Source organism: Syzygium oleosum, unplaced genomic scaffold (genome assembly GCF_021117445.2).
Source record: "Syzygium oleosum isolate NSW1041296 unplaced genomic scaffold, Sole_v2.1 Sole_v2.10, whole genome shotgun sequence".
NCBI lineage: Eukaryota > Viridiplantae > Streptophyta > Magnoliopsida > Myrtales > Myrtaceae > Syzygium > Syzygium oleosum.
The window spans coordinates 1,625,645-1,637,631 of record NW_026607494.1 but is presented as its reverse complement, the minus strand read 5'-3'; the positions used below and the strand labels follow the sequence as shown (position 1 = coordinate 1,637,631).

General features: G+C 40.1%; 1 protein-coding gene across 1 annotated transcript in view; it reads left to right on the top strand.

The window, feature by feature from the left end:
- The first annotated feature begins 430 nt into the window (after positions 1–430).
- Positions 431–11,987, top strand: part of LOC115665985 ((-)-germacrene D synthase-like) — a 34,844-nt gene continuing 23,287 nt past the window's right edge. Inside the window, exons 1-4 of the mRNA XM_056315306.1 lie at positions 431–585; positions 1,001–1,280; positions 1,626–2,001; positions 2,226–2,449. Of these exons, the coding sequence (XP_056171281.1) occupies positions 451–585; positions 1,001–1,280; positions 1,626–2,001; positions 2,226–2,449 (1,015 nt within the window). The 5' untranslated portion in view covers positions 431–450. The remainder of the gene's footprint in view (positions 586–1,000; positions 1,281–1,625; positions 2,002–2,225; positions 2,450–11,987) is intronic.

Genomic DNA, 11,987 nt, shown 5'->3' with positions numbered 1-11,987 from the left:
ACATGAACAGATTCTTCGTGAAAGTTTGCTCCTGAAATAAAGTGGTCGGCTTCAACAACCCCACGTCTTGAAAAAAGCTGGCTTCATGTTTCTATAGAGTCTAACGAATCTCACCCGTCATATTTCTCCATTTTATTAAAACATTCCTTCCTAGGATTGGACCATTAAATTGATTAACGTGAGTGAAGAGCCAAATCAAGTGCTTTTGTGACATCGATCGTTTGCGGTGCATTAAATCAAGTGCTTTTTTTGTGTGGTCCTTGAAATAGAGATGAACTCACTCAACAAACACTCTAACCGCAACTCTCGGAAGAAAAACTAAATAGCTATGACTATTGACTTTGCAACACGAGACGTTGTCCCATATATACCGATAGAAGGACGCAGTCCCGCTCACAAAAGCTTCTGTGGGTTTTCATCTGCTTCTCTACCGAAGGCCATAAAGAAAAAATGTCTCTTGCGGCCACATCAATCCCTCCTCCTCCTACTAAAAACACCACTCAAGTTGAACGACGGTCGGCAAACTTTCATCCAAGCATATGGGGGGATTACTTTCTAAAATATGCTTCTGACTCCAACTCAAAGGTAGCATTTAAGTTATTCTTTTTCTTGAATTGCCTTCCGAAATTTTTCGATCGTTATGTTTTCTGAAAAGCGAGAGCATAGAAAATGATTATCTTGGGTTATTGGGCACCATCCCACAACATTTGATAAAGAAAAACGAAAACAATTTTCAGTTGATTGGAAACTCCTCGCATGTGCTGGTCCTCACATGATAGAAAATTTCTATGTGAACCTTGTGGCATGCACGCATGACCTAACCAACGTAGAAAGAATATCTCTACTATTACTAACACTATTCTTAATGGAATAATCTTTACGTAATTTCAATTCAACTTTATCGTGGTCAGTCGGGTAATAGATATTTCTTGCTTTCTTACCAAGTTATGTCATTTTCCTCTAATTTTTTTTTGGACTTTTAATTTTATTTGTATTGAAGAGTTCTCGTGGCATAGCATATAAACAAATCGATAGATTGAAAGAAGAAGTGAGAAAGATGTTGACAGGTGCTATGGATAAGCCTTCACAGAAGTTGAACTTGATCGATCAAATCCAACGCTTGGGATTTGCCTACCATTTTGAACGTGAGATAGATGAGCAGATGGAGCAAATCTGCAGAAGTTATTTCGAATTTCACTGTGGCGACAACAATGACAACCTGTACATGGTCACTCTTCTCTTCCGATTGTTGCGACAACAAGGTTATAATATTTCATGCGGTATGCCTATTCAAATTCTTGGTAATTGATCAATTGGCGAAATTCTATTGCAGACACTAGTTTGATAGTCAATTTCATTGATTAGAGTGGCCAAATAATATCACTAACATGTATAATTTACTGTAGTCTTAATTTGTATATTCGTTAACTTTTTTCTTTATTCAATTTTCACCGTACCCGAGTTCTTCAATTTTCTCGCTTTGAAAGGCGAATGGTCCTTTCTTCTAATTCCTTGGTTTAGTATGTGCTTTTTCCATCTTTTCTAATTGATCTAGATATTGAACATCGTGTTTTTCATAGAATCTCATGATAGCATCTTTTCCGATATTCCTTTTGGCCATATAGAAATCTTTAACAAGTTCAAGGACAACGAATGGAATTTGAAGAAATCGCTTATTGCCGACATGCAGGGACTGCTAAGTCTATTTGAAGCTTGCCATCTTAGATATCACGGCGAAGATATTTTGAATGATGCACTTGCTTTTACTGTAACTCACCTAGAATCAATCGATGCAAGAAAAGCAAGCCCTAATCTTGCAAAACAAGTGAGTCATGCCCTAAACCAGCCAATCCACAAGGGACCGCCAAGGCTAGTGGCTAGTCACTACATTCCACTCTACGAAGAGGAGCCTTCGCATAATGGAGTCCTGCTCTCCTTGGCTAAACTCGATTTCAACATAGTGCTAGAGCAACACCAGAAGGAACTCGGCAATATTACAAGGTTAACTTCTTGATAGCGCGTCTGAAGAAGCTAGATGTTCTAGGAACACCAGTTTCCCACCGATTGATTCGTGCATTTCTGAATTATCCTGAACTAAAAATCATTTGTACGTGACAAGGAGTGTTAAACTCTTTGGATCATCGGTCTAAAGTATTTCCTGTATGTAAACTAAAAATTGTATCGAATATGTGTTTGCTTAAATCGGATTTGTCGGTAAACTGTAGGTGGTGGAAGGATTTAGATGTAGAGAGGAAGTTCCCATTTGCTAGAAATAGGCTTGTGGAGCTATATTTCTGGATGTCAGCACTTTATTTCGAGCCAAAGTACGAAGCCGCTAGAGAAATACTAACCAAAGTGGCTGGCCTTCTCTCCATTATCGACGATATCTATGATGTCTACGGCACATTGGAAGAACTAGAACTCTTCACGGAAGCAATTGAATGGTATAGTTCGCACTCGGATGCTTTTCTCAGTATATTAATTCTAAACTCACCGATTCTAATTTGATTAGCTGTTAATGAGGGTCAAGTGCAATATTTTCTGAACTTGACATCAGGTGGGACATTGTTGACATCTGATTTTTAGCTCATTTTTTTTCATATTTTCAAAAATCTCAAAAGTAGGAATAGGAATCTTGGCCAAGCCTAGATACCTACTTCTAAACCAAAAATAAATTTTTTAGCATTTTCCTGCATTTTTCATTAATTTCTTTTAGTCAAAATAAGTAAGAAAATCAAGAAAAATAGCATATGGAATCAGAAAATTCCATAAAAATAGTCATTAGTCTTCTTTTAAATCCAATTTCATTAATACATCATCAATTTTGAAAAATTTCAATCGGGTATGCATTTTTCCCAAAATTGGGCAAAATCAAACTCGAATTGAACCAAAAATGCAATTAAATATTTTTTAGTCATTTTTAAGTCATAGTGTCTTCACAAAAAATGTTTTTGGGACCTTGAATTACATAATGGTCGGTCCAATTGCACAATTTGTCAAAGAAATCAGAAAACCCCAAAATTCAATTGAAAATTAAGAATTTTGAGCCCAAATTGGGAATCGTGCCCAATATGAAATTGTCGAACCATGAGACCACCATTTCTAGGGTTAATCATATGTGGGTAATTCAATTTTGGCACCAATTTTGCCTAATCATTTCATTAAGACATCGAAGTGAACAAAACCGTAATAACCCGAATACAAAAGTTTGAAAATCTTGGACATGATTATGACAAAAATTGGGGAAAATCATATATTTGGGTTCAAAATATGATGAGGAATTCAATTTTGGGTATAAATCTGAAAAATTAGGTTAAAATCATGTCGAATTTGTGAATTTAGACCAACCCGGGCCTGTTGGGTCGGCCGGGTCAACCCGACCCGACCCGGGTCGATCACCTTCTTCACTCGGTTTACCCAAGAATGCACAATAAACCCAGAAAAAACAATTCATGCACGAGACTTTGCCGACTTCGCGTGATCAATTTCACACGTGAAAATCGAGTTGGCCAGTTGGAAAATATCAAGCTGGCACCAAAGAATCATCCCAACCGATTCATAGTTGGTTAATAACAAACTTTGGGTGGGAATTTTGATCAACAAAAAACCAAGAAAAACTGAACATTGAAGGAGGAAGGTGTTCAACGAATTGCCGAAAAGAGAGAAGAGAGAGAAACAGAGACGAAAGAGAGAAAACTAGTGAGAGAAGTGAGTCGAGACTCCTTGAGGCCGAGTGATCGGCGCTTTTCCGATCGAAAAGCGCCGGCAAATCAGTCTCACCGGCGAACCAGAATTGGAACTGATCACGAACGCCTGGAAATCAGTCTCGGCAGAAGCATCCAAAGTCTCTTCAGCGAATCCAAAGCCACCGTCTTGAAGCTCAAGTGCCAAAGAAGACTTCCACGGTGACTGATTAGCTCGAGGACAACATTTCAATCCCGGACGAAGCAGGTAAACATCGCTCGTGGTCACGTTTTTTTTTAGAATTGCAGAAAACCATTTTGACCTTAAAATGGATGTTCATGCAATTTTCTTTGAGATTTTGATTTTCTGGAGGTCTATAATACGTTTCTAATCATAGTTAGGTTGTTTGATTACATTTTGGGTCATTAAATAGTATAAAACCGAGTCGGCCGCCATTGATGAACCACACCGGAGCTCGAAGATCATCGCCGGAGCGTCGCCGTGGACATAGGTCACCCAAGTTAGCATTTTCTGACCTTGTTTTATGATTTGGAACTTATTTTGATCGACATAGACAGCTAGGGCAAGTAGAATAAGAATTTAAAGCTTCTGATGAGTATGGTTTAGGTTAGTAGCAGACTGGCATTTTCCGATCGGTTTTTCGCCGGCCGGCGACGATCCAAAGACAAGTCTATAAGTTGAAGTTAATAGATGGTGATGAGAGGGAAACACAGAACCAAAAATCAATCAAAAAGGTCACTGGAATGGTCGCCGGCAACGAGCTCAAATCGGCAGCCTTGATAATGTTTGAGTTGGGAATATGCCCACCAACCGTTCGACCAAATGCCTCAGAGAATAAAGGGCAAAACGGCGCCATTTTTGGCGTCGTACCCGCCGAAGGAGGTGATCGGCGCCGGCGCCGGCGACGCCCGGTTCATTTCCTGGCGGGAAATTTTAAAAAAATATAAATAAATAAATAATCTAAAAAAATCTTTAAAAAATTCATAAAAAATAATAAAAAATCAGAAAAATTTTGGAAAATCGGAAAAAATTCAGAAAAATAGGAAATTCACAAAAAATAAAAATTTTCAGAAAATTCAAAAAAATTTTCAGAAAATTCATAAAAATTCAGAAAATTCTAAAAATACAAATAAAAAATATGAAAAATTAAGGAAAAATCTAAAAAAAATTGAAAAATTGAAAAATTGGAAAATTCATAAATTTTTTTCAGAAAATCATAAAAATCAATTCTTGATTAATGAAATTCTCAGAAATTCAATTTCCGAAAAAAAAAATCAAAAATTTCAAAACTTCACAGAATTGTTAAAAAACACTGTGGCCAACCTTAGAAAGTGAAATTTGAATTTTTAAAAGTGCCCAAGTGGCATTTTTAGAAAATCTCAAATTCAGGGGTTATAACCCCTAAAAAACCCTAAGACCCTAAAAAAAGTGCAAATCATGAAATGAATAAGCTTTTAGAGCTTCATTAGGGTTTGGATGTTTTGATTGATTTTCATTTTTAGAGACCATTTAGGATTGATTGATTTGATTGACATTGATTGCGCATTTAATTCTTGATTGATTTTCCCGCGATTAGAATGGATAGAATTAGTGGGTAAACCTCGGAAACTTGCATGACACGTTAGACATCGTATCGTTCTTAGGTACCGAAAGGGCGTTAAGGATCTCCATTCGGGATCATTAGCGTAATTAAGTCCCCGTACTCAGAATCTCTAGTTCGTAGAATCGTGGTATTTCTCCCATACCTCGATTAGATTTCTAGTTTACCTACCAATAATGACTAGTGGCGACTCCAAAATCAAAAACTTAGACCAAATAGGAAATCCACCATTCACTGTCACGTGAGGTATGGTCTAGGAGAGACCCTTACACAGAAATACCTCCTTAGCGCGCAAATCCCGAAAGTCCAAAAAAGCGCGGCGCGACAGGCTTGGCGACTCCACTGGGGAATATAACCTTTTCTAAGTGGACTTAGGCCTAGATAGAACGATACACATGTGTTTTGTGCTTGCAAGGATCCCAGGTACGTCCCGCTAATACTAGTGTTAAATGGTTTTGCAGGCGGGTAGTATAAGGGGTGTAGTCTTTGCTAACCCTTGTTTTGCAAGATGGTGTTGGGATTGAATGTGAATTGAATGAATTTTAGAAGTGCTGTTTAGTCATTAATTACTATGCATGCTTTTAAATTGCTTTAGCACTACACTATTAGCACACACCACCCGTGGCCCAACCCCGGCTACATTTAGGATTACCCTTAGGAGGTATGTGTTTAGGCGAAACTATGAGCCGATTGCTCATGGGATCGCTTAAATGCAATACCGATCACCGAGATGAAATAATATTCCATTACTTTAGGCCGATTGCCTATTGGAATGGAATCCCTTGTCCATTAAGGTGGTAACCTTGAGCCTTTAGCATATCCTACCATTTTAGGCATCAAAACTTCACTGGTTGCATTCGTTTGTCATTGTGGTTGGTATACCTAAAACCAAACAAAAATGTCTAGGTAAGCAAGTATCGTTCCATTCTATTCTTTTACAATTATGCATGTTAGTTGACACATTTTCAAAAAATGCCTAAATGACATTCAATGCTTGGTCTAAATGCCCTTTCATATTAGAATGCGTGATTAGGGCGTCATACTCCATTTGACCATTCTTTTATTCTTAGATGAAATGTATAGGTCCATGGCGGATTTTCCATGTAATTCAAGTGCTTATTCGTTCATTTCAATGTATTCGAAGTTGTAAACCATAGTTTAGGACTTTATGATCTAAATGGAGTATGACAGAATGGGCATTTACATCACACATTGAATTTGTCCATGATCTCAAATATATGCTCTTGTAAGGTCTAAACGGACTCAAAACGACATTTGCATTACTTTGTAGGCATGCAAGTGTATTTTACCTCCGTCTTACCTTAAAAGGACATATAATTGAAATGGATGCATTAAAATCAATCGGTAATCCATGGTGAATAATAATCAATTTCTTGTACGTGCTTTAGATCGAAATGGGGAAATTAGACATACAAGTCATTCCAATTTCAAGGAAGGAGCTTTTGGCATGGTGGGTAAACATGACAAAGGACAACAAAGCATACGTAAGGGAAAGACTTGGGTATTTGTTCAAGCTCATCAACCTGGAGTACCAAGTGAGCTTAATTTAAGCATTATCCTATTTATGGGAAGTTACCACTGACACATTTCAATTGGGCGAGCACGAGATGGTACCCACACTAGAAGAATATAAGGCAATCATTGGGATTGATTTTGAGTCAAGAACCGTTGAGCCCCAAATTGGATTAAAGCCCACGAGTGTTATAGCTGAGTTCTTAAACTTGAAGACCTCTCAAGTGGAAAAGTTGATCAAGTCAAATATCGGGAGATTTCCTCTATCTTACTTGGTGGCCAATTACTCAAAATTGCCGAAAGAAACTGGAAATGTTTCCGCGAGGGTTTTTATTCTTGCCTTCTTCGGATTCGTTTTATTCCCCACATCAAGGACTGGATTAAATCCTCTCGTTGCAGTAATTGCTAAGCAAGCTTGCCTAAAATGGGACTTCTCCAATATGCTCTTGGCGGAGACCATCATTTCATTGAACAAATACCAAAATCAACAAAAGGGTTTACTGCAAGCTTCAGCTGGGTTACTTTCTGTGTGGCTTATTTCCCATATTCGACCTTGGGAACGTTATATGCGCATTCGAGAGATCGACTCATCTACCAACCCTATTGAGAAGTATTTGAAACTCCAAGACAAAATGCCAAAATACTCTTTTCATGAGTGGGCAAACTTCATTAGAGCATTAACTCCCGACCAGTTTCAATGCAGAATTCAATGGCCGAAGATAACGAAAGCTCAAATTACTACCCAAGATAGCAATTTGGTGCCTTTGCTTGGATTGAGCGGTGAAACTTCTTATTGCCCACTAAGAGTCATACGACAATTCGGAATGATTCAACAAATTCCACCTATTTGGCATCCTGAGGAGTTCACATTTGAGATACCACAAGAACTTCTACCGGAAAAGAAAAATAAAGAGCTGCGAATAAGAGTTGATGGGATCGTGAATTCCTTGAAGAAATCAACCAAGCAAATAGTACAATGGCCTGAAGATTTAGAAGGAGAAATGAAGCTCTTTTTGGCGTTCAACGAGTATATAAAGTGGTTGAAGGCTAAGCGATCAATCGACGTCGAACCCTATGTACCCTTGAGTGTTACTACTCATTTCAATGAGCCGTACATCCCAGAGTATATTGTGCCAAGCACGCCAGGTGTAGAGCCATATGTTCCCGAGGAGGTTGTAATCGATGTGGAAGAATGGGAGACACGAGCCAAGGAATATGAAAAAGCTGAAGCTACCTTAGCTAGCAAAAAGCCTAGACTTGATTAAGCTAGTGTTCCCCTATTTTGATGAATAGCATTGTAATAAAAATTTTCAAAATTAAAACAATTACTTAATGAACAATTGCTTAATAAAGTTTCAAAGTATGTTTTGTAAAGAATCACCATGGATTACAATTCTTTGAATTGTATGATTCCTTGAGAAAGGCATTGATGAAGAATTTTATACAAAACTAAGACTTGTATGAAATTTCTTATCCTTGACAATCTCATGAAACCATATAATTAAAAGAATGTAGGGTTTCATGATCATTTTACTATGCTGATATCGGGTCTTTTTGGCGAAACAGGTTGTTTAACAACGGAAGGTAAAAGACCTCGGACTCGCTTACAAGTTAGAATGGTGGAAAAGAAACCCGTGCTCGACTAGCTGAAGTCGAGAATCAAACGACCAAAATGGTTGCAATGATGGCAAAAATGAAGGCTTTTATTCTTACATCCCGTGGACAATATCCTACTACTCCAAATGCGGGAACTTCAAATACTACTGAAACACAGATTGAAGAACCAATCAGAAATAAAGAACCGGTTCAAGAAAATCCTCCAAAGCTTACGCCTGAGGTGGTAAATTTTGAAGAGGATGATCAAATCAAGAAGACATCCAAAACAAAGGATGAAGAAGAGGCCAAGAGATTAGCCAAAATTGAAGAATACTTAGCAAGTCAAGGCTATGAACTTCAAAGGTTCGATAAGTTCTCGCTGTATGCGAAGGTGGTTGTTCCAGAAAATTATAAAGAACCAGAGTTCGTGAGCAAGTATGATGGCACTGGTTGTCCCAAAAGTCATTTGAAGTATTATCTCCGTAAGATGGCAAGATATTTAGATAACACGCCACTTCTTATTAGCACATTTCAAGATAGTTTGAGAAGAGCGGCCCTTGCATGGTACACAGCCCTCGACATAGAAGACTTCACGGAATGGGATCACTTGGCGGGAGAATTTCTTCGCCAGTACAAGTTTAATGTTGTAGTACTCCCAACTAGAGAAGATCTCGTCAAAACCGAGAAACGGAAGAATGAAGGGTTCAGAGCCTATGCTCAGATATGGAAAGCTGTTGCATCACAAGTAAAACCCGCCATAAGTGAAGATGAGCTCATTGAGCTCTTTCTAAAATCATTGCCAATTGAGTATTATGACAAACTTCATGTATCAAGCTGTCAAACATTCACCATGTTGGTAAAAGTGGGTGAGAGAACTGAATAGGGGTTGAAAGAGAAGAAAGCTCAAGAAACAGCAGCACGAAGGCCTTACCCCGGGAAAAAAGATAAAGAGCCCATCCGAGAAGTGGCTATGGTGTCTAGCCCAAATACTCATCAAGCATTATTTTCAAAGCAATCAAATGTCGCTTGGAAAAACCCAAGGCAGTTCGAGCCAAATAAGAGGCCCGTGAGGCAATACACACCGTTGCCTCAACCCCTATCAAAGCTATTACCAATGCTTCTAGAAAGGCATTTGGTGGCCAAAGAAGTACCGAGAGACAATCCTGCAAGATTTTTTAGGTACGATGAATCAAAAACCTGCACCTATCACATAGGAGAAAGGGGACATGATGTAGATAATTGTCTCACTCTAAAGTACAAGGTTCCACAGCTAATTGACAAGAAGAAATTGAACTTTCAAGAGCCCGAGCCAAATGTACATCAGAATCTTCTTCCTGAGCACAATACAGTAAACATGATCAAAGGTGAAAAAGCAATGATCAAGTCTGACAATGAAGATGAATATGAGGTGTCACGCCCTGAACCCCATCGAGCTCGTGGCATCCCTCTTTGGTTGAATCAGTGCGACGTCACAGGAAACGCCACCGACCCAAGCTTGCACATCAGAGATAAAGCACTAGCGAAAGCCACATATACCCGGACAATATTTAACTAGGGGTAAAAGGAAAAATATACGTCCATTACCGATTCAAACTTATACAATATCCATCATATACAATCCACAGAAGATACATGCACACCAAGCTACTACAATTTACACCACCGATATAAAAAAGGATCAGTAGCCTGGGTATACTCTAACTCCAAAAAAGGGACACTCCAAAACCTTTTACTCAACCCCTAAACTAACCCCTACGCCCCCTGGATGGCGTCCACTCCGAGTCTGACTCTCCAGAACTCGAGTCTGAATCCCCCCGAGCCGCCTGTTCTTCTAAAGATTCAGAGTCTGCCTCGATCTCAATCGGGTTGTCCTCATCACCCGACTCTAGCGGAACCTCCGTCCGTTCTTCCTCATCGGGCTCTTCCTCAGGCTCATCCTCAGGTTCCTCTTCTGGTTCTAACTCCGGCTCTTTTTCTGGTTCGTCTTCGGGTTCTTCATCCGGTGCTTCTTCAGGCTCTTCTTCAGGGTCTTCTTCTCCGGGTTCCTCCTCTGGTATTACATCAAGATCCATTTCCATAGGATCATACCCTGCCTGTGATTCCTCCGGCTCTGGATCAGGCTCCGCCACTGAAGTTCAGGTGCTGCAGGTGCAGGCTGATGTCCTGACTGGGCAAGACTAGTATCCGGATTAGTCATCTCACCATTCGGAGGGGGTATGGCTGACGGATCCCAATCCCCTACTCCGTCAAAGGGAACATCAAAGCCACGGACGAGGCCAAACTCATCCATCCCGTCCCGAAACATCCTGGCGGTATAGGTGTGGGCCTGCCAGAGAGGTTGCCCTATGTCTGCCCAAACTACGGTAGTATGCTTGATCTAGGTCATATTCTCGTCTATTGGATACTCTACAACGTTATGGTCGGTGTGCATCGATAATCCAAAACGCTCAGGCGGTGGCGGTGGGAAATTCATGGTCTAGGCCGGGGTTCTGAAATTGTTTGGTTGAAACAATCATGAGAACACGTCTCAACAAGTACACACCCTAAACCCCACTTAGGCTAACATGTACCTCCAGACAAGTCCAAACACAATCACATTCAATGACCACATAACAGGCACACAATTTGTACTTACCTGGGCTTTTGATACGCGCAATCTGCAGGTTAGTCTCAAATATACAATTTCCAACCACATGCGCATTCCAAATCAATTTCATGCCCGAAACACAAGTCGAACGCATGGCATTTCCAATTCCACATTCCACATACTCGTTCATGCCTCATCACACTATTTTTACTCGACTCGCTAGTGACCCGCGTTATAGTACCGCCTCAGGTCCACTGCGACCATCTCATATTCACAACACTTCTTAGCTCTCATAATAGTACCGCCTCAGGCTATATCTCTTGCCCACGTAACAGTACCGCCTCAGGCTCAACATTCACCACCTACGGCACAACCCGCGTTGAAGTACATGCCTCAGGTTGGCAGTCTTTCGGTAATACCGGGCATCGTCCCGCGTTATAGTACCACCTCAGGACGGCACAATTCCCCGCGTTAACGTACACACCTCAGGGACTCTCGTGACCACACGCACGACATACCACATAAATTCTCATTTAATCACTCGCATCAACCTTATACGAACATGCTCGACTTACACACCAACATGCCAAATTATCAGCTAATCAAATTCAGCCCATGCACGCATTAATCCTCACGCATTTCATATGCTCAATTAACACCCAATCGTAGCCAATTGCCAGTCAATTCAATTCAGCCCATGCGCGCATATAACGGTCCACATTTCAATCAATCAATTCACAATCCAACGAACATACAAGGCCGCCATTGGACCCACAATCACAGCCACTATTATGAGCATGAATTCAACATTTCCATGCCTATTTCAAGCCATAACAAGCACCACAAATCAGCCACATCACAACACACCAAACCGACACAATTAGTCCCTAAATCTGACCATATGCTCATCAATGCGAGCCACAGTTTCCAGCACCCAATTCAGCATCAATTCAGTCCCGAACCATC